The following is a 23,542-nucleotide window of genomic DNA, read 5'->3' as shown; positions in this document are numbered from 1 at the left end:
AACAAGACGCATTTACAACTGTAAGAGGAACAGATGAAAGAAAAGGTTGCCTTGGCAATAAAGAGAGTGCAAAAGATCAGAGGTATTGTACGAGCATATGAGGATAATTGGTGGAACATAAAGGCAGCCCCTAAAAGTAAGTGCGCAAATAAATAAATAAACACTGTCAGATAATTGCTCCAGCTTCCTCTGAGGCTCAGACACACAGACATCAGTGGCAAAATAAGAGCCTCTTTTGATGAGCTGAACTACAATATAATTCAGGGTGAAATTATAACCGCTGAGTGCTTCATTATTATACTTTGGATTATATGTAATTGTACCTTGACTGTGTTGATCCATAGGGCTCTGTGGAGGACCCATGCCACTGTGCAGTGATCTCATGCCCACCCCCTTCATCTGGCCATAGTGAATATCGTCTGCCATTGCTTTTTCATGCATTCCCTCCATAGGCTGAAAAGAGATGGGAGATTAGACCAACAATTCACACACACAATTAACAGACAACATCAAACCAACCACTGGAAAATGAACTTGAATGAAAATGAACATTATCTGTTTTTTTTTTTTTTTTTTTTTTTTTGCAATTACTAGAAGATTATTTATTTTTTTAATCAATGCCAAAAATAATACTTTTACTAAATTGAATACTAAATTAAATTGAATACTAAATTAAATTGAATACTAAATGGTACCTTATGCTAGTGATGGCTGACTTCAACACACTGCTTCATGTAGCTTCGAAACCTTTATAAATATTTTGTTTCGAATCAGTGGTTCGGAGTATGCAAAATTAAATTTACATGGTGGCATGATTGCAGTGAACAAAGCTTAGTTATGTTTCAAAACGTTTTGAAAATGTAATGCCACTGGAAGTAATCTGTGTAATACTATAAAATTCATACATGAATCATTCAGATCTCCTCCAGTGCTGAATGACTGAACAGGTTTTAAAGCATTTTTTTTCTTTAAAAAACAAATACATGACAATATAGTAAACAAAACAATGCCAGGGTGATAGAAAGTCAATGATAACAACAACACAAAAAATAAAGTTTCAAAGCATTTGTCTCATCTCCGATTTGTTTTGAGTTGTCAGATGTTTCAATAAGTCAATAATGGAAGAATAGCTAATAGTTGTTCAAAGTATCTTTTAGTTTAGTAGAGCCCACCATTAAACAACAATATATACACCTTGAAAATGTATAAAAGAATGCATATTACGCTGACACTTATAATTAAATGGGTCCCACTTTATATTAAGTGGCCTTAACTTAAAGTCAGGTGCTATTTTTGGTTTCCACCTGGATTTCGCCTGCCCAAATTCAAAAGTTTCTCAAATCCACATGCAGAGATGTAATTGCAAAAGCTTCTTTTCATTTTAAAGAAAACCCTTTGAATATTCATTAAACACTGTTGAAAGTTATTAAAATAATTGTATGTATTGCCAGTGTTATTATAAACCCCTCAAATAATAATAAACCTCTATTTTATTTTTTGTAAACTCAAATTTGTAAGTGTACCTTTTAGGTTCTGTGTGGTCTTGGTTGCTGTAATTAATTTTGGTGGTTCCTGCACATGTCAGTAATCAGGGAAAAAAAATTTATCTATCATAATCAATGTAAAAGTTGTTTTATTTCAACTGATGATGGAACGGAACCACTTATGGGGGTATTTGGCAAGTACGGACCTTAAAAATTTAAAGATTGCGATAAAGTAAATGACATCCCGAACCCGGTACTGGGTATGCAGAGCTTAGTCAACTAATATATACGTACACTGAAATTAAGCATTTTTTACAATGTACTTATGGTTTAAATACATGTTTTTGCATTTTGCTCAAGATTGATTAAATACTTGCATGTAATCAATTTCTGCAGTTACACTGTTGACCATCCCTTACACCTGAAGTCACCCATAAACCTATTCATAACACCAAACCAGTGATTATCCCAACCCGTATCACCTCAAGTGCACCAGAAGTGTTCTGCAATGTATTATTAACACAGTAAGTGCATTGTATATTTATTTTATGATGCAATCACATAGTAGTGAAGGCCACCTAATATAAAGTGGGACTATTTAGGGACATTAGATTGTGAGCTATGTGCATTTATAGGTTATAATTTCAATTTAAAGTTCACAACAAGCAGAACAAAGAAACAATGCAGCTTGTATGATGCAAGTTGTGAGATGCAATGTCAGACACAATGCGCTCAATAGAGCTAGTGATGCTTTGATGGATAGGGTTAGGTGTGGGGTTAGGTGAGCCCATTTAAAAGCATTACATGCAACTAAGATTGCATCTGCACTGATTCTGCAGCCAGATCCCACTCATTCTATTGACCTTATTCTAAAATGCGGAAGTGCGCCTGTTTTCGCGATTGTCTTAGAACTTCCGTTTCAGTCGCCTATGGGAAAAATGACAAGGAATAATAAACGGCAAAAAACGGTCAAACTACTTGCTCTACAAACAAATGTTTGCATGACTATACAGACCAAGTAGAATAATACAACAAGGAAATATCAGTTTGCAACATTAAACAGCGAAACGAGCAGTTTTTAATGTCTAAAAATGAATGCAAGTGAATGAGACCGGAAGTCTCGTGCCAAAAAGATTCAAATGGCAGCGCCCACTCGTCTGCGGAGAATAAGGTCAATTGCATTCATTTTTTTTTTTTTTTTTGGCTGAGTTTTTGTTGCATTTACATAGTTTTGACCACTAGGTGCCGCTAACATGCGCTGTTTTCAATGCTTTTTATATTTATTTTAGTTTTTTATTATTAATATTAATAACAGGATACAGAAAACATTAATTTGTACTAATATTGTGTGACCTGAAAACAAATGATACATATTCATTGTACAGCTAGTTACATAAATGTCATAAAGGATAAGAAATAAAATCAATACATCAAAGAAAAACTAATATTTAATATAAAAAATAAAAAATAAAACAAAAGAAATAAAACAATATACATCTCAAACCATAAGTAAATTATTAAGAGTGTTAGGTATACAAAAAAGATCTGATCATTTAAAAGTAATGCTTATAATGATAATATTATTTTTCAGCAGTTCAGTTGTTTTGGCAGCTTTCTTATTTAACGACAGGCAGACAGATTCATATTAGTTTCAGTTCAATACAAAATGTTCAATAATTAGGCATACGCTCAATCATTTCTGTTTTGAATGCTTCAAAAAGGCGAATCATTTAGAGAAGCAACTGGTTGAATCGTTTTGAATTTTCTTCTACCTTATGCATTGGGTGCATTTCTTGTGAGTATTCTCCTGCTCCTTGGCCCTGCATTGTATGTGGGACACTCGGAGGTCCTGGACTGGGGCCCATCATGCTGTGTACAGAGCCAGGAGAAGGACCAGGTCCAGGGCTCGGTCCTAGGATGGGGCCCGGAGACAGGCCAGCACCCGGTGAGGGACCAGCATGGGACATCCCAACAGGTGGCTCATTGGGGGTGGCCATCTATCAGCTGAGAAGCTGTGAGAGGAATTGACAAAAGTTTAAAGATAATATAAATGAAGCCTTTCCTACCGTATTCTTCAATATTTGAGTAAAATTACGTCTGTGGTTATAAGGTATTAGGTAAACATCAGAAGTTACAGTATCATCAGATTAAAATTGCCACAAACTTTATTTTACCCATGAACTGACAATATGAAGAAATAAGAAAATATGAAGAAGAAGAAAAAAGATGGGTCTATTGGGTTTTTGTCATGCCTGCACTACATTGCTTGGCACCCCAAATGACAGCATTTTCAAGCCAAATGCATCTTATGAAAAGGTTCACTGTAAATTGATCATAAAACTTCATATAAATGCAAGTTATAGGAGCACAAACATTAATAAACTAAAATGCATTTAAGATTATATTTATTATTAATAAATATTACCTATTCAGAAATAATCCGACATGTATAACTTGTTTTAATACATAGAAATATGCATTGTTCTCTTTTAAAATAAAAAGCAACACGCCAGAAGAAACTGCATTACACTCTGCTGTGACTTCTTGCATCATTATATATAAATAACCTGAAACCAAGTTCTGTCATAATACTGAAATGTGTGCAATACATTTTTGATAGTTCAGGGTCCAGATTTTTTTTAAAAACAAATTTCCCCCTGCTTCAAATAATTTAGAACAATTATCAATTATTTTAAGCTATTGTTAAATATTTTACTCCTAACATTGCATTGTTTCATATTACTTTGCATAAGTTTCTTAAGCATGTTGCTTGCTGAAAAAAACAAGCAATTAATTTGCTCTGTAAAACTATCTTATATATAAATTAGCATTAATAATTATTAGATAAACATTTGACTCCCATGTGAGTGCATCATCATCATTACTATAGTAATTATTATTATTACTATTATTATTATTAGCCTATTATGACCTCACCCACTCAGATAAAGGAAACATACATTAAATTGAGTGATTTTGACTTAATAAGTTGCATTGTTTCCTAGCACTGCTTTATTGTTGTTTCTACTATGAAGTAAAAGACAACACGGTAGACCAAAACTTTGACAGGGTTATTTGCATAACTATAACCCGCGCTGTGCTCAGACACGCCCCTCAAGCGGCACTTCTGGAATGAAAATACAGAATCACAAGCCACCAGTATGACAGTAAAGAGTAAAACATTGCAGAGGGTAAGATAATAACACACTTTTATCAAGAAAATGCCCTCTAACATTTAATTACAGACCTTATTTAAAATTACAGTAATTATTCGCGTCTCTATGAACCAACAAGAGTTCATTCACGCAGATCAGCCCAGGCTAAAGACCTGAATAAACAACTAACGTTATTCTGCTGTTGAATGTACAAATGCATTCGTGCAGGCCTATGTTTAGTGTTCAGAGCATGATGACTAAAACTTTAAATAGAGCCTAATTAGGAAGAGTCGCTGTTAACGGTGATATCACACGCAAAAGGCCTATTTTAAAAAGAAGCAATGCAGTGATAGCGGGGTGTTATTTGGAGAGAGTTGCTGTGATCGGATCATGGCTTCCTCGACCTGCTGTCATGACTGTCTCCCCTCACGCCATTGCAGTTTCCTGAAATCTCAAACTTTCTGGGACCTTCCCATCACAGCGCGCCACCAACGCACATTCACAGCAGCTTTTCTGTTTCGTTGGATTACGAAGGTATTTTTCTTGCATTCATAGACGAGTCATTTACTCGCCTGCTTTTATGCTGTCAAAGTTAATAGCAAGCAAGCTTATTTAGCCCCCCGTCTGATATAACAGCTCGCTAACCGTCTGTACAGTTATGTTAGCATGCTAGCTTACCACATTTTATCAGTAAAATGCCCAAAATGCTGCCCGCTGACATATATACATTAGTATAAATGTCCAAGCAAAGAGTATTTAAACCTAATTACCTTCTGCGAGGTAAACAACACAATAAAAGGTCTAGCACATTATTTCAGCTTCAGAAATATGACTGCCATATGTTGATCCCCTCCCCCTTCTGTTTTGCTGACAAGTTGAAGTCCGCGTTTTTTAGTGTTTTCTTATTTCTGATTGGCTGAGAGAGCAGGAAATGCAGTCGCCTCTGTCGTGTGATTGGCTGAAGAACACGTCTATCATTTAGTGATATATTTGGGGGTGGAGGCTGGCGGATACATAACTTTCACTTCACACAACGACGAACGTGCTGGAACTTTCGTCTGTCCGCCAGGGCGTTTAGGGACAAACTCTTCTATATGCTCTCGCGTTCACACACAACGCACAGAATGGGCTTTATTCATACTTTTTTGTGTCCGCGCGTATCTTTTAGAAAGACGCTTTGTTTTATGTTTCGATATTATTGGGAAAATTACATCCATAGCAAATGCATGTGTTGTGTAAGCAGCATGTTACTGTTTGCTACAAAGAGGAAAATGCTTTTAGTTTTCGATGTAAAACCAAGTGTGATGTATTACATTGTATATTTACATTAATTATAATTTAAATGTTAAATTAAATATTTAATGTATAATATACATTTAATTTTTTACAATTAAATTGCTCGTTTGAGCCGAAGTTTGACTCCCATAAGAAATAATAACTTCACGGCTTCTGATTGGTTTAGTCATAGGGGGAATGCTACCAGCTTGGTCCAAATCTTTAAAGACCACCCAACCCTAACAATTTTAAACTTTAAAAGCCTCCTTAGTAAAATATTTAAATGATCATTTGTATGATTATCATGTATTCTGGGGAACAAGATGAAAAACTACAGGAAGAAGAAAAACTCCTTGTTTTTTATTCATGTTGTTAAGTTGTATATTTAAATGATTTTTGTTTGATTTAATGTGAGTCGAAGACGATTTTCAAGCAAAAAAAATAATAAATAAGTGTAGTAATGTAATACTTCCATTTAATGTGAATTATTTAATTATTTCTGAGCAATAAATTAATAATAAATAAAGTAACCGTTATAATAATATGACATATTTTATATCATTATTTAAAGAATAAACAGTTTTTAAAATTTTTTACATATACAGCCTTTTTAGACCAAGGATAATTTAATTTGATGCCATATGAACTGTATACACGGACTGTTAAATGAACCCAATGGGGCTTCAAATACTAGGAATACTTCATTATTTAATTATTTAATATTTCATTATTATTATTTTAAATGTGTATACTTTGCTACAATCTGTCAAGCAATATTTTACACATTTTATCAGCAAGAAGTTTTTTTAAATAATTTAAAATGTATTAAGATAAAATATAATATAGTATAATGTAATAAAATAATATAATATAGCCTAATATAATATAATATAATATAATATAATAAAACACAAAATAATATATTATAGCCAATTATAATATAATAAAATAAAATATAGCCTAATATAACATATCAAAGCCTAATATAATATAATAAAATATAACATAATATAACCAAATATAATATAACATAGCTAAATATAATATAATTTTATAAAATATAATATAATGACTGTTCTTTTATTTGAAGCATCAGAATATGTTGTTGAATTTTTACAGAACGGAACATTGTTACCATTATTTTGACATTTTATTTTTACACAAGTCATTTAAAACAACTAGACACTTGAGTTCTGTATATTCTATATATATTTTTTTGTAGGCTACATTTAAAATCACGTTTGTATATTTTGGGGAATGTCTCATCTTTGACCCATGTGCAGATACTAACCCAAACCTACCCTAAAATACAGGATTCACTGGCCTCTAAGCGAAATAAACCGTAGTTTTATGATGTGACCACTTGAGGGAGTCATTGTTCAAGATTTCAGTGAGTTTTAATCCCGAATACTGTCAACAGCCCGTTTAAAGCAAAGGTAGTTTAAACAGCCAGAGTGATAAAGTGAGTAAATCATATGGATTGTAACTCATTTATATAAATGAATACTAAAAAAGACCTAAACTGCTCAAATTAATAAAATATATTTTTACTAAACTGCTCTACACTGAAACGTGAGTCAAAGATAATTCCTTGGATTTACTATTATTTTTTAAGTGGTTGTAAATATTTTTTTGGGCTGAATTTAAGCAAACAAATTAAGCTGAACATCACAAAATGTTTTGAAATTCAACACATAAATCGTTTGCAACAATTTTGCAGAAATATTTTTTTTTTAGTGTACCATAATTCACGATTGCCACTAGTGCATCTTTTTACATTTGCATTAAGACACTAAATATATATACATTTCATTTCCAAGAAATTTAATTCTAATATTAACCTGCATTAGCATTTACATTATTGTCAAATGTTTTCGTAACATTTTTGAAATCACATTAATTGTGCGGTAAAAAACTGATTATTTCTCAAATGTCATTAAAAACAAAAATACAAAGTCCTAAAAATCACAGAACTGTTCTGTCACTGTACACTACAATGTATTTATCAAAACAAGTACTGCCTACTTTATAACTAGATTAGGTGACCCTTTTGCAAAGAAAACCAAAAGTGAACATTTTAGTGTTTTATTTATTATTTTGGAAATACTGTTTTGATTGTTTGGATTTTATATAATTAAGAGAACATGCTGACAAAATTATAGCTAATTTTGTTGTTCTTTTAGGATTTTGTAAATTCATTTTTTATAATAATTATTTTTAAAAACATCTCAACTATGAATATGGAAACTACACTATACTGTACACCATTAAAAAAAACTAAATAGCAAACACAAGCCAAGATAAACACTTTGCACATACATAAACCTCCAATTTAAAATTCAAAGCCATCTTGAATCATTTAACTTAATACAACATCAAGTTTAAATTATTTGAAAGAGTTGTGTTATTTGAACTGCATTTAATCTAAAACTGTATTCTAAGACTTCTCTTCCTTAATACATTAATTACAGCATCTATAAATGTACTTAAAAGATACATTTGTCTTTTGGATAGTAATCATGTATTTATGTACAAATTGTAACAGCAGCCCTGACTAAACGTAATTTGGGTTGCAGTGTAACCTTATCGCCTGTCAGCTTTCTCTGACACCTGGCTGATGCTATCAGGTGAGATAGGCACGTTGTTGTATGTGACCTCGGTGTTGGAATGACAGATTGTATTCTTGTGGTTGTTTCTCTTATCAAGTCATTTCTAACCGCATGGTAAAATAAATGGCTTTTTGTCACACAGGTGGACATTTTTTGTCAACTGTACAATGAGACATTATGAAATATGATTAAGTGTTTTTAACCACCTGCCTAAAAAAAAAATCAACAAGTCACACTTTATTATAAGGGAAAATTGTGTCTAGTAACAAACCTTTGACTATGACTTTGCCTCGATATATTACTAATTTACTTTATATTAAATGTTATTATAGCAGTGAGGTTTGGGTATTGGGTAGGATTAGGGACTTTGGTAAGTATAAATAAACAGGCAATATCTTAAAAAAAAAGTGTGAAATGGCGTCACCAAAGAGCATTTAAATGAATACTTTGTTCCACAAGTCTTTAAAAGGCATCACCTTTTAAAATAATAGTTAAATAACTAATCACAAATAAGATGAAATATATTGTGCTATAAAGTAATGATTAAAGGTTATACAGTTGAAGTCAAAATTATTGCCGCTCATTGTTTTATTTATTTTTTTAATATTTCCTAAATGATGTTTAACAGAGTAATAAATTTTTTACTGTATGTCCGATAATATTTTTATTCTTCTGGAGAAAGTCTTATTTGTTTTATTTTGGCTAGAATAAAAGCAGTTTTTAATTTATTTTAACCATTTTAAGGTTAGAATTATTAACCTTTTTAAGCAAAATTTTGTTTAAATTGTCTACAGAACAAACTAATCTTATTCAATGACTTGCCTAATTACCCTAACTTGCCTAATTAACATAACCTAGAAATGCATTTGAATTGCACTTTTAGCTGAATAATAGTACCTTGAAAAATATCATATTAAATATTAGCATGACAAAGATCAATTGTTAGAACTCAGTTATTAAAACTAATGTATTTAGAAATGTGTTGAAAATAAATATAAAAAAAAAAAAATTAACAGAAATTTGGGATAAATATACGGGGGGGGGGGCGGGGGGGGGGTAATAATTCCAATAATTCAGACTTCAACTGTACACTTTTCGGCCACTTTAATATGTACACCTGTCCAATTGCTTGTTAAAGCATATTTCTATTCAACCAATCACATGGCAGCAACTCAATGCATTTAGGCATGTAGACATGGTCAAGACGATCTGCTGCAGATTTAGAGCAGCATCAGAATGGGGAAGAAAGGTGATTTAAGTGACTGTGAACATGACATGGTAGTTGGTGCCAGACTTAGGGCTGCTTTGAGTATTTCAGAAACTGCTAATTTACTGGGACTTTATACACAACCATGTCTAGAGTTTACAGAGAATGGTCCGAAAAAGAGAAAATATCTAGTGAGCAGCAATTCTGTGGGTGCAAATGCCTTGTTGATGTCAGAGGAGAATGGCCAGACTGGTTCCAGCTGATAGGCTGATAGAACAGTAACTGAAATATGCAGAAGAGCATCTCTGAACACACAACACGCCCAACCTTGTGGCACATGGGCTACAGCAGCAGAGGACCACACCAGGTGCCTCTCCTGTCAGCTAGGAACAGGAAACTGAGGCTACAATTCACACAGGCTCATCAAAATTGGTCAATAGAATATTGTTAAAACGATGCCTGGTCTGATGAGTCTCGATTTATGCTGCAACATTCGGATGATAGGGTCAGAATTTGGCACCAACAACATAAAAGCATGGATCCACACTGACTTGTATCAAAGGTTCAGGCTGGTGGTGGTGTAATGGTGAGGGGGATATTTTCTTGGCACACTTTGGGCCCATTAGTACTAATTGAGCATAGTGTCAACACCACAGCTTACCTGAGTATTTTTGCTGACCATGTTCATCCCTTTATGACCACAGTGTACCCATTTTGATGGCTACTTCCAGCAGGATAACACATCATGTCATAAAGTGCGAAGGATCTCAGACTGGTTTCTTAAACACGAAAATGAGTTTGCTGTACTCAAATGCCCTCCGCAGTCACCAGATCTTAATCCAATAGAGCACCTTTGTGAGATTGGCATCATGGATGTGCATCCGACACATCTGCAGCAACTGCGTGATCATGTCAATATGGACTAAAATCTCTGAGAAATATTTCCAGTACCTTGATGAATTTACGCCATGAAGGATTAAGGTAGTGTCCAACCCGGTACTGAAGGCAAAGGGGTGTCCAACCCGGTACTAGTAAGGTGTACCTAATAAAGTGGCCAGTGAGTGTATGTAGAAATAAAAAATTGTTAACAACATCAGTGGCCATTAAGCGATCTGCAGCATATAATTTACTTCCACCCGTTTTCAAGAGATTGGCCGTGATTCAATACCCAGATATAATCACTTCACATCAAAAACTTTTGCAGCAATATAAGGAACATTACCAAGCTGCCGAGAGTGACTTTTGATGAATATGTAAATAGGCCTATGTGCTGCTCACTTAACTTTCTCTGTTGATTTCCTCTAACAAAATGGACACAACCAAAGTGGCACCCAAGAGAATGAGGTAATGAGGGAGCAACTGATCATAGAGATATGGATATGTTTGCACAAACTTTATCATCATCTCCTGCGTCAACAAATGAGGTATTTCAAATGAAACTATAATACAGCAGTTTGATTCGATCATAGTTTTCGATCTTTTTTTTTTTTTTTGATACGATATAGCTACTGTAGATCTGGCTATAGTTTAAGTTATCTTTTTAAGACATTACAGCTGTACTGATTTAAAAAATTGAAGCAATTACAGAAGTGTAACAGTTCTAATGGCAGATAATTCTACACGGTCTGATACTTTGTTACATGTTAATACTAAATTACAACTAAAATATGTTTATTTAAAGACAAAACAACACCTGCTTAAAGAACTTGGAGAACTTGGAGAAACCGTTAAAACGTACTGGCTTTAATGGTTAAAACTTGATGGTTTGTAATGTTTTTAGGGTATTTGTAGGGAACACCATTTGAGCATCTGTGATGGTTCTGCTTTTCTAATCAGTTCATTACAATATATTTGAAGCTCTAATGATTTGGATATTTAAAGTTTCCAGAGCAATTTAACTCATGACAAAATATTCATTAAGATTGTTACATGTTCTTTAGTTTCTTCAGTACATCAATATGCAGAGTAAGTCACAACAATTAAATCTTGTTGGACAGCAAGGCTCAAAGTAAAGGTTGTATTTGAATAGCCTTTGGACAGGTAAACAAAGTCTATGGTTTTGGCTCTGTCTCTGCTTCCTTTGCTCAGTAATCCTTTATTTTCTTGCCATTTTGAAAAAAATAGGATGTGTGCAAGGTTCCTGAATGTAAATTCATCCAAATAAAGCCTCCAAATAACCTGAATGGTTAGTGCCTCCACTTCAGATTCACTGGTCAGGAAAGACCAGACCAGCATTCATTTGACATGGAAAATGACAGTGGACGGTGGTTTCAGAATCAATTTGCCTTAAAACCATGACCTCCTCAGCCTGCCCACCATGAAATTTGCCCACTGTCCCAATTGGGGTGTGCACAGTCACCCAACCAGTACTCATCCTGAAGCACATTAGGTGATTTGTCACTATACATATTTGAATAAGTTAAATGACACTTAGCAGCTTAAACGATTGAATCTCACACATGCCTTCAAACTACCAGCTCAAATAAGCTCAACAGTGTGAGCACAAATATTTTTTTAGCTGAATGCAAATGTGGCTTATAATAACAATCTCACATACTGTACATCACAATAGCCTCGGTGTAATGTATTCATAGAAAGACAAGTTTAGCTCTTGCTGGCGTTGTATAAACACATTGGTTATCAGCCGTCATGGCAGTATCGGCATTTCACCGCGCTTTGTATTTGCACAGTGGCCACAAATATATATATACAGTATATATATATAGACCCTAGATTTGAGCGGCTTTCATGGGCTACTTTGGCTAATTGCCTGTGTTTTCCAGGTGTGACCCAACCAAAGGCACGTTATATTTAGTTTTACATGTGACATCTGTTTCGAGGGCTTGTTTGTTTTGCACGTGGTGCTGTTGGTATTCTGAGCGTCACAGGTGGATAACTTTCCTTATTAAGCCTTTCGTATTTACATGAAGCCACGCGGCAGGGGTCTGTCGCAAAGCCATTCCACTTTTGAATTTTATGTTATTGACACCCAATATGCCTAAAACAAACATCAGTTTGTGGAGGATACTTAAAAGTTTGAATAAACTCGTGTCGTGTTTCAGTGAATGACACTCGCTGGTTGCAGGTTGTATTGTTTTTCCTAGAATAAGTCATGTTTTAATGAACTGGACTTCTTTTTTATCATCCTACAGACACTATATATGTCCATTCTTGTGAAAATAAAGCATCCGGAGATACAAATGAACCTGTCAGGCACCTCTAAATCTGACTTTTTTAATTTAAGTAGTGACCATTTTGTCCATCCGTGGCAATAAAAGGTTTCTTAAAGGTCCCTGTTGGCCAAATGGCTACATCCTTGGTTTTTTATCTTACGTGCTTCAGTTAGTGTTTATCTGCTGCTCTGACGTCCTGTTGGGAGGGGAATTCAGCCAGATTTATCCACAGGTGCAGGACACCTTCTATCACTTGACCCTTTAATTTTGCCGCGCTGGTGCTCGATTTGCAAACCCCAGGGTTTTTAACAGGCCCTTGGGACCGGCATCTGATAAAGAGCAGCGCTGGAAATCTTTTTCCAAGATGGTGCGGGATTCCAGAGGGGTCAGGATGGAGGCTGGGGGGAAGGAAACGCTGTCAGTGAGGCCTCTTTGTAGTTGCCTTTGTTGCAGGTGTTCTGCCACTCACTATTATCCTCTGCTGTCTATTCATCATCTTTACCTGCGTGACATCTGCTAAACTAAGACACATTACTACCAGTAAAGAGACTTTACGCAAAAAAAAAATAAAAAGAAGAATCAGCATGGACTGGGAAGTTGCTCACTTAACATGTTGTCTGGGTTTTAGTAGGTCTGAGAATCACATTTGGTCTACAGTTTAAAGTGACTGATTAAAGGAGAACATCTGCAAGCAGTTGTCAAGAAGAGTGAAAACTAATCCAGCAATCAAAGGTCAATGATTTCATTCATTCGTTCATTCATTTACTTTTCGGCTCAGTCCCTTTATTAATCAGGGGTCGCCACAGCTGAATGAACTGCCAACTTAGCAGATGCCCTTCCAGCTGCAACCCATCACTGGGAAACACCCGTTAGCTCTCATCCACACTCATACACTACAGGCAATTTAGCTTACCCAGTTCACCTATATACACCATTGGACTGTGGGGGAAACCAGAGCACCCAGAAGAAACCCATGCCAACACGGCGAGAACATGCAAACTCCACACAGACCACTGCTACCCACTGCACCCCCACACCACCTCCATAATTTCAGGATCATAATTTAAATCATAGTTAATCTAAAAAAAATGCCATTCCTCTACTTTCTTCTATGAAAGGTTGTTTTGTTGGTTTTGTCTCAGTGATAAACTGTATTTACATTTTTTTCAACTTAAACTCATTCTGAAAACATAGTTCTATATACATTTCTGGAGATCACGAATTATGTAGCCAGAAGTACATATGGCTACATTTCGTCTTTAAAACGAACGCTACAGGGCGGTATGACTTAGCAGCTGAATGCTAAATTCCATATTGACGCTTTCCCGCTGTTACCAGTTTGTCCAGTAAGTTGTCCATGTACGTCTGTAGACTTGAGACACAGAGAGAAGCTGACTATGGTAACATTGTTCGAGTCTGGTGAAGAATGATTCCAGAAGGCGAGTGAGACCTGAAGCCAAAAAATACAAGTTAATAACAAGGTGAAAATGTGGAAAATTTTGAAAACGGGGTAAAAATTTGGTGATTGCTTTTTAAAACTGTTAGGTTTAGTAAAGTGGGCAGGTGAGTCAGTCAGTGCTTTTGAAAACACTATTGGTTGGGTTTAGGGAAGAAGGAGGGTGGGTCAGTCAATCGGTAAGTCAGTCATTCATTCAGTCAGTCAGTCAGTCCACAGCAACCTCTGGTAGATTTACGTGAGAACAGCAGGTGTGAATGGCACTCGTAAAAGAAATTCGAGATCCCAAAAAGCATACACAGTGGCCTCTGGTTGATTTACGAAAACAAATATTGCAATAAAACGTAACTCCTGGGACATATTTGGCTTTCAGAATGAGACTGGGTTTTTTTCCTGCAAAAAAAAAAATACAATATTAAACATGATTGGTAAAAAATGACTTTAATGCTAGCAGATTTGTGGAAAATAACAGGCCTGTTTTTAAAGATTGATCAGTTTTCGTTAAAAAAGTTTTTACTTCAGGAATCTGAATGTTGCACTCTAATAGTTGGATGACACATTGCAACCATAAGTGGAAAGACTATTTTTAAAACACTTCCACATATTCTTCCAAAACAGTAATAAAATCAGAATACTACAAGATTTTTTTTTTTTTTTTTTAACTATAACATTTATGATGGGTACATATTAAATCTTCCTTTCTTTAGTCTGGGGCCCTGAAAGAAAAAAAGAAAAAAACGTTGGCTTTACTGTCTTTAAATTAAGATGAACAATTTAAGCTCACAATGTGTTTTTAACTTGTCACACTGAATACTTTCAACTCCTGTGGGATGATGTCAGCAAAATACCTGACCACCACCAATGACCATCCAGCATCTGGGATCAGTTAGAGCTACTTTATTCTCGCACCTTTTGTGTCAAGTGTGTGTGTGTGTGTGGAAGTGTGAAAGGGAGAAATAGTGCATGTTAAGATGTCAGCATACACACTATACATTTCTTTCTTTTCGGCTTAGTCCCTTTATTAATCTGGGGTCGCCACAGCGGAATGAACCGTCAACTTATCCAGCATATGTCTTACGCAGCGGATGCCCTTCCAGTTGCAATCTATCACTGGGAAACATCCATGCTCACTTATTCAGCCTACCCAATTCACCTATACCACTTGTCTTTGAACACAGTTGGGAAAACCGGAGCACCCAAATGTGAACGCAGGGAGAACATACAAACTCCACACAGAAATGCCAGCTGACCCAGCCCAGACTCGAACCAGCAACCTTCTTGCTGTAAGGCGATCGTGCAACCCACTGCGCCAATGTGACACCCACAGGCTATACAATTTAAAATATATAAACCTGAGTAAAATCTTTATTTGTACATCTGCTGTGTGTGCACAAACGCAAGTACACATCCCACCCAGCCATCTAAACACTTCAGCTGGATTAAGATATAGTTTTCAGAAAGTTAAACAACACAGGACTGGTCAGTGTCTCCGGCCGTTCTGGAGCATGTAATGAATACAGGCCGTAGAGGAGGAGTTTCATGCATTAGCTTGTCATATCAGTGGAGATCTCAGGTTTTCAAAACACTCTAGGATGACATGAAGCTTGTGGTATGTGAGAAACTGTTTTGGCCTGACTTTCTATCTTAATTTGTCAGTCTCATATTCTCAGGGGCCAAAGTCTGACTCCGGCGGCCATAAAGGAGTCTGTTAAGTCATCGAGACACCAAATGGATGGCAGTGAAAGTCAATTAATAAGGCATCGTGGTGACAAGTCAACCCAAACCACTGTGAAAGGAAGATTACACAATGCCGATCTGTTGTATCATCGACAACTTGAGCTAGTCGGCCCTTTGCATGCCACATACAGTAAACATTGACCTTTTCCCTCTTTCATGCTGTGCCTGAGCACACAAACTCCGCTCTCGTCGGTATGCGGCGGGCTTATCTGACAGGCATGCTTTGTCAGACGCATGTGATTTGATACAATGTCTGTGGGCTTAGTTCGTTTTAGCAGTAATGACAGATTAGTCCCACGTAATTGCCTCTCAATTGACTGTAGACATAACAGTGCTTGTCTTTTTCTGACAGAAGCTCAGATGCCATATGAAGGCGCAGTGAATAAGTTAAGTGTTTACCCCTCTAAACCACGGTTCAGGTATTCCGCTCAGCTTTGTTGAGCTGCCACTGGCAGAATGACAGCTGCCCCATCTGTAATTAATTTCTGATTCCTATGTACACAGACACCATTTTGCACGTCCCTGCCCTCTCACGTTAGCATTCACAAGGCAAATCTTTGTTTTCATTTTTCAGCTCTGGAAACACAATAAGGTTTTTTTTTTTTTTCTTGGTGCACAGGACGGGTGTGTATGTAACTTTTTCACCTTGTTTTATGCTGGTGATGACTTGTTGCGAGAAGAGAAGTCATCAGGTGAATGGCATTTGACATAAGACCTTAGCAAACACTCTCCTACAACAACTATTACTGTATATCCTAAGAGCTTTTTTTCAAACTCATTTATTCAGGGGCAACACGGTGGCTCAGTGGTTAGCAGCACTGTCACCTTACAGCAAGAAAAACGCTGGTTCGAGCCCTGGCTGGGTCAGTTGGCATTTCTGTGTGGAGTTTGCATGTTCTCCCTGTGTTCGCGTGGGTTTTTTCCATGCAGTCCAAAGACATGCACTAAAAGTGAATTGAATGAACTAAATTAGCTGTAGTGTGTGTGAATGAGTCTGTATGGGTTTCCCAGTGCTGGGTTGCAGCTGGAAGGACATCCACTCTGTAAAACATATGCTGGATAAGTTGGTGGTTCATTCCACTGTGGCGACCCCTGATGAATAAAGGGAATAAGTTGAAGAAAAATGAAAGAATGAATAAATCATTCATTCAGGATACAGATCTTTTATATATTTTTATATCTTTTTGACAGTTTTAATCATTTAAAAAGGTCGACACATCTAACAAACATATGCCTAATAAATTTGGCTAGGGGGATAATCAGTTATTAAAATGCGATGTTTAGCATTTCACAGATAGAATGGGAATGCTATGTTAAATGTGCTTTTGAAGAAAGTACAATACGTAGTATGGTCTAAAAATAAAACTGACCCAAGTGAGTAAAAATCGACAATTTAAAAAAAAAAAAAGAATCAGTGTCACATCATGAGTGGTGTATTGTAATTATTAATTATGCTATGTTTTGCACAACACCATGGTCTTTTGACATGAAGAGATAAGTGGTTCAGTTCACAGTATCCCAAATGAATTTAGTCTCTTATTGTTGTGTTAAAAACTATTAAAGATCATACAACTTTAAACATGTCATATCCTTTTCCCTTTTTTAAATTACTGAATTATTTTTTTTCTTGCTTAACTTTGATAGAACCTTACGTTGTAAAGACTCACTTCTTAATCCACGATCATAGACTTTATGCCAAACCCTGCAACAGTCTGCAAAGGTTGTTAAATCAAATTGCACTCTGCTTTGTCTTTTTAAAAAAGCAAAAATCAACAACATATAACACATCCAAACATGTGCAAATATGCAATACGTTCTACTTTGCAATGCAGCAGTCCTATGGATTTAAAGTTTGCGTTCATTTAATTCAAACTTTGTTGTCACATTTGTTCCCACATCATCAAAAGATATGATATTACAGGTCCACATTGACTAAATGTAATCATTTGTAATGTTTAAAATTCTGAAATAACTTTGCACGAGCTTACATTTCAGATCTTTTACATCTGTAGAAATTAATGACAGATACAAATGTTTTGGTCAGTATGTCAATTAGTGAATTTTCATTTATATTCACAAGCCCTATAATGCTGAGACCCATTATTAAGCTCATCTCTAAAAATACAAATGCTTACCTGTTAGTTATTTGTATTTTCAAATCTGTAGTCAGCACTTGTTTTCCACGTATTTGAAATACCTATATTGGGGGTTAAATAAATATTTGGTTATTTTTGACCAATTTCTCTAATCTAATCAAATTAAATCAAATCACTTTTAGTCACATCATCATCAGCACTATGTGTACTATGATGAGTGAAAAGCTTAGGTGCTGGCTCCAGACAGTGCAAAATACAGACTGTGCAAAATACAACAACATACTCCCAAAAAACATAACAATACACTTTAAAAAATAAAGATACACGAGCTGTCACTGGGGTGGTACCTTTTCAAAAGGTACACATTTGTAATTAAAGGGTCCATATTGCTACCTCAAAGCATATATTAGTATCTAAAAAAAATTAAGAGGAACACTTTTGTACTTTTTAGGTATTAATATGTACCCTTGAGGTATTAATAGACCTTTTAGGCACCTTTCAGGCACCATGGTGCCAAAACTATTTTTGAAATTATCCTAATTAAAAGTTTTAAATAATAAAAATAAACAAATATGGTTTGTTAAAAATGATTATTTAGCATTTTACACGAGTATAATATTGCATTTTATTTTTAAAAATTAAACCATGAGTTGCATTCGTTGGTACTCACATTTAATTCAAAATCATTTAGCACAATAACATGCAGTCACACAGCCAAGTGTAAAGTGTTCATGTAGATGTAACTGTTTAGATTTTTTTAAATTGATCAAAGTAAAAACTGTCAAATCATACATACAGCACAGTTGAGGTCAAAAATTATAAAAAATAATCAGAAAAAAAGTTATTTATTTATTATTATTTATTATTAATTAATTCATTATTTTGCCAAAATAAGAGGGATCACACAAAATGGATGTTTATGTAAGTACATTCCTCAATATATTTCAGATAAAATAGAAAATATTGTTTGGAATAAAAATTCCCCTATCTGTTTTTTTTTATACTTGATTATAATGATTCTTGACCCTGTTAAAACTGACACATGATCAAACAGTCAGAATATTCACATTTTTCCTACATTAATCCTTCGATCAAGATTCATTCTTTATGCTATATACATGTTTTTATAAAATATATAAAATATATATATAAAACATATATATATATATATATATATATATATATATATATATATATATATATATATATATATATATATATATATATATATATATATATATATATATATATATATATATATGTGTGTGTTTTTATGTCATAAAGATACATCAGGCCTTTTGGTAACTTATTTTGCTCAAAACTATTTGAATTTTTTATTTAAATTTTATTTCAAAACTTGTACCCGCATACCCCTCAGTAAATGTGTAGTTGCACCCCTGCATGTTGGCACAGATAGACATGTACACAGTCCAAAAAAAAAAAAAAAAGGTGTACACAGTCTGATTGCTGTTGGAAAATTATTGTAGGCAATATTGTTTAAAGTGAGGATTGGTTAAAATGCAGTGCATGGTGGGGATGGTGGAAATGATGGTGGTGAGAGAGTTTCTGTAAATGTTTCATTGTTAATTCCCACTGTCTGTCAGTTTCTTGTTGATAAATCAATGACGTGAATGTTCTAAATCTGTAAGATGAACACTATTTCCAGGGCAGCTGCCCCTCAGTGGAAACTAACTATAAAAGCTGACACCTGTTTTCAATGAAACAAGTGGTCCGGTCTCCAACTTGTGCAAAATAATAAAATCGCTCTGGCACAAAAGGTAATCATATACTCTTCATCATAAATGCGTAAAGGAGTTCTGACAGAGTTCAGGCATGGTGCGCAATGGCTAGTTCTGAAATCCTCAGCCTTACTGAAGGCCAACCCTTTGATGGCAAGCAAAAAATACAAATAAAAATTCAATCAATATCAATAAATGAAGATGCTGCAGACTGTTTTCATTTGTAGACATATTTAAACATCACGGCTGAGCACATTTTCAAGTATAGGATTTGCTCAAGCATAGTATTTGTAACAACCCGCACTGGATCGTCAAGTTGCATGCAGGATATATATAGCGTTAAGTGCTGGTATTCAGTTCGTTGTGACTTTTTTTTTCTTACAAAAAAATAAAAAGAGAATTATGTCCCAGCTAGTGTCAACCTGTCCGCCCTTCACAAGTAAGGAGTGTTTCCATGCTGTTGAAACAACAACACCCTCTTGAAACAAATTTGGCATTTGACTGATATGAGTGATTTGTGTTTCTCAATGAAAGGTGTTGCAAAGTTAATACTTTCTCTACCGCATTGTGCTGATTGACAGACTTGAATAGAGTTCATATTTTGTGCTTCATTTGTTGACCTAAATTCAAGCTGTGGGTGCACCTGTGCAGTTTATCGCCAGTGTTTTATCTGCTCAATCTGAAATATGTTTCACTGCGGTTGATTGCATACCTAAAGAATACAATAATGGGTTATTTTGAATGCTTGGACATTTGTAATTCTCTGAGCCTCTGCAGCTATTTCATTGATACTCACTCTTTTGTATTTGTAAGGCCTTGTAAAAAAACATTTAAGAGGAGTGTTTTGAATACTGTGAATGTAACTTAAAAGCAATGCAATGATGGTGATAGTGTATTGGATTAAGTTGTAACACAACAGTGTTTGACAACTTGAAATCATTCATTCATTTTCTTTTCGGCTTAGTCCCTTTATTAATCCGAGGTCGCCACAGCGGAATGAACAGCCAACTTATCCAGCAAGTTTTTACGCAGCGGATGCCCTTCCAGCCGCATTCCATTTCTGGGAAAACAAAAACACCCAATGTGGGGCTCAAACCCACAACCCTAAGATTGAAATTCTCATGCTCTACCAATTGAGCTAGCTGGGCTGGCACTTACAATTGTTACATAAAAAGCTAATTCTACCTGATTTAATGCGTCAATCAGTTTTCTTGGTTAAATTAAACGGGTGCAGTAGGTGACAAGATTCAAAGTTCAGATTACATTAGGTTTTGTAAGTCATAGATTAGGTTATTTTAAATATGGAGACTGCTGTAACTATTGCGGATTGGGAGGGGGGACTAGAAATAACATTAATATATGCAAACATGTTTAGTCATAATGCGATGCAAAATTAAATAACGAGAAATCATTAATAAAATGAATAAATCATTAAGTATTCACTGTTTTTTTTTTGCCAATTGAATTAACAATGCACTTATTGAAAATATATATCGCTATAAGTTTTTCATATATTTTATTTAGAATTGTTTGTTTCTATTTAACACAAAAGAAGATATTTTGAAGAATGCTGGTTGCTTGCAGCCATCAACTTCCATAGTAGGGAAAAAAATGCTATGAAAGTCAGGGGATGTCAGCTACAGGTCTCCAAAAAACTCTAATAGTTTTTGAAAAATGAAGGATAGACAAATGATTTTCATTTTTGGGTGAACTATTCCTTTAAAACAGAACCAAATGGGTTTTATAATGCTCACAAAGAGACCTTTTGTTTTTGAAAGCTTGTGCAATAGGCTATTATACTTCATATCTGTATATGTGTTGACATAAACAGATATTAACAAACTACATCAAAATTCACAATAATGACATAAACATTTTAAGTTGCAATTGTATTGCTTGATTGTAACTGTTATTAATATATTAAGCATATTTACTGTTAATGATATATGATTTAGGTGACGCAGTGACTCAGTAGGTAGTGCTGTCGCCTCACAGCAAAAAGATCGCTGATTCGAGCCTCAACTGGGTCAGTTGGCGTTTCTGGTTCCTGTGTGGAGTTTGCATGTTCTTCCTGCGTTCGCGTGGGTTTCCTCTGAGTGCTCCGGTTTCCCCCACAGTCCAAAGACATGTGGTACAAGGGAATTGGGTAGGCTAAATTGTCCGTAGTGCATGAGTGTGAATGCGTGTGTATGGATGTTTCCTAGAGATGGGTTGCAGCTGGAAGCACATCCGCTGTGTAAAACATGTGCTGGATACTTTGGTGGTTCATTCCGCTGTGGTGACCTTGGATTATTAAAGGGACAAAGCCAAAAAGAAAATGAATAAATGAATGAATATATATATATACACACACACACACACACACACACACAACATTATTCAATTTGAGTAACAGCAAACCGCAGCTAAACAAGAAAATGTCAAATAGTCATTTATTTTCCCTTTTGTCACTATATATCATACATTTTCTGCTGTCATGCACTCCACATTCACAATATGCATGATATAGAATATATATGAGATGCTAATTAAAAAATTACTGTTTAATAATTATGATGTTCTATGTATTTTAAATCACTTTGCTATTCCATTTTCAAAGTTTAAAAGAATATAATCATAATTCTGTATTAGTGTTGTAATGAATTGGTGTTTTATTATGTGTTTTTGCACAGAGGAAGCTGAAACACGTTGGCATTTATTTCATTTTTTAAAAATTGTCTTCTTTTATTATAAGTGTTGCTGGAGTTCCCTATTTTTACTATTGTTGCATTTTGTCCATGCACCTTGTAAGGTGGTTTGAGTGCTTCATACCTTCCCTTATTCATTCATTCATTTTCTTTTGGCTTAGTCCTTTTATTCATGAGGGGTCGCCACAACAGAATGAACTGCCAACTTATCCAGCATATGTTTTACATAGCGGATGCTCTTTCAGCTGCAACCCAGTACTGGGAAACATCCATACACACTTATACATACACTATACGGTCAATTTATTTTATCCAATTCCCCTATAGCACATGTCTTTGGACTGTGGGGGAAACCAGAGCACCTGAAGGAAACCCACGCCAACACGGGGAGAACATGCAAGGTCCACAATTATCTTTTTGCTGAGAGGCGACAGTGCTAATCATTGAGCCACCGCCAACAGTTATTATCAGGATATATATCAAATATAATCTGTATTAGTATCAGTTTATTTGTATTTAGCATTTTAATGTTCTGTTTTAAATGTAAACTGTGGTCGAGGACATTAAGTCAGAAACTGAGCACAATGCACCCCCATCTGCTTATCTCTCCCTCTTATTTTACCAACCAGTAACATCCCCTCACAGCAAGATCTCATGTGTCCAAACTGCAAACAGTCCTTATGCGCTTTTCAATGGCCGTGGCGCTTTGCATGTCTCAACTTCACCTGCTAAGTGTGCACAAACACGGAGAGAAACTTTCCCCGATTGTCTGATAACAACAGATCTGCTGTCCACAGATGTCGGATTCAAAGTGTGCATTGTCAAGGTCTCATCATTAATCATATTGACCTTGTCACACATATTACTGTTATTTCCTATTCACAAGTTATTACAGGCTACAAGTTGCAGGGTTGCGCTCACTTT

At 35.2% G+C, this 23,542-nt stretch overlaps 2 protein-coding genes, 1 long non-coding RNA gene and 1 other non-coding gene across 7 annotated transcripts in view; 1 reads left to right on the top strand and 3 right to left on the bottom strand.

The window, feature by feature from the left end:
- smarca2 (SWI/SNF related BAF chromatin remodeling complex subunit ATPase 2) overlaps window positions 1-5,508 on the bottom strand; it is a 111,245-nt gene extending 105,737 nt beyond the window's left edge. For 2 of the 4 annotated variants that reach the window (XM_073949888.1, XM_073949889.1), the window contains exons 1-3: window positions 5,318-5,500; window positions 3,257-3,496; window positions 324-453 (exon numbers count right to left, since the gene is read on the bottom strand). In XM_073949888.1, the coding sequence (XP_073805989.1) occupies window positions 324-453; window positions 3,257-3,481 (355 nt within the window). In that variant the 5' untranslated portion in view covers window positions 3,482-3,496; window positions 5,318-5,500. 4 annotated transcript variants of the gene reach the window in all.
- The window catches only part of dmrt1 (doublesex and mab-3 related transcription factor 1), a 346,340-nt gene that overhangs the window by 149,769 nt on the left and 173,029 nt on the right, over window positions 1-23,542 (bottom strand). The window lies entirely within an intron of this gene.
- Window positions 5,094-23,542, top strand: part of LOC141385594 (uncharacterized) — a 63,967-nt gene continuing 45,518 nt past the window's right edge. Inside the window, exons 1-2 of the long non-coding RNA XR_012406318.1 lie at window positions 5,094-5,173; window positions 11,056-11,154. This is a non-coding gene — a long non-coding RNA (uncharacterized lncRNA). The remainder of the gene's footprint in view (window positions 5,174-11,055; window positions 11,155-23,542) is intronic.
- Window positions 21,007-21,079, bottom strand: trnae-uuc (transfer RNA glutamic acid (anticodon UUC)). The gene has a single exon. It is a non-coding gene; the product is annotated as a tRNA-Glu (tRNA).

This window comes from Danio rerio, chromosome 5 (assembly GCF_049306965.1).
Source record: "Danio rerio strain Tuebingen ecotype United States chromosome 5, GRCz12tu, whole genome shotgun sequence".
NCBI classification, from domain to species: domain Eukaryota; kingdom Metazoa; phylum Chordata; class Actinopteri; order Cypriniformes; family Danionidae; genus Danio; species Danio rerio.
This window is presented reverse-complemented; position numbering and strand designations above follow the sequence as displayed.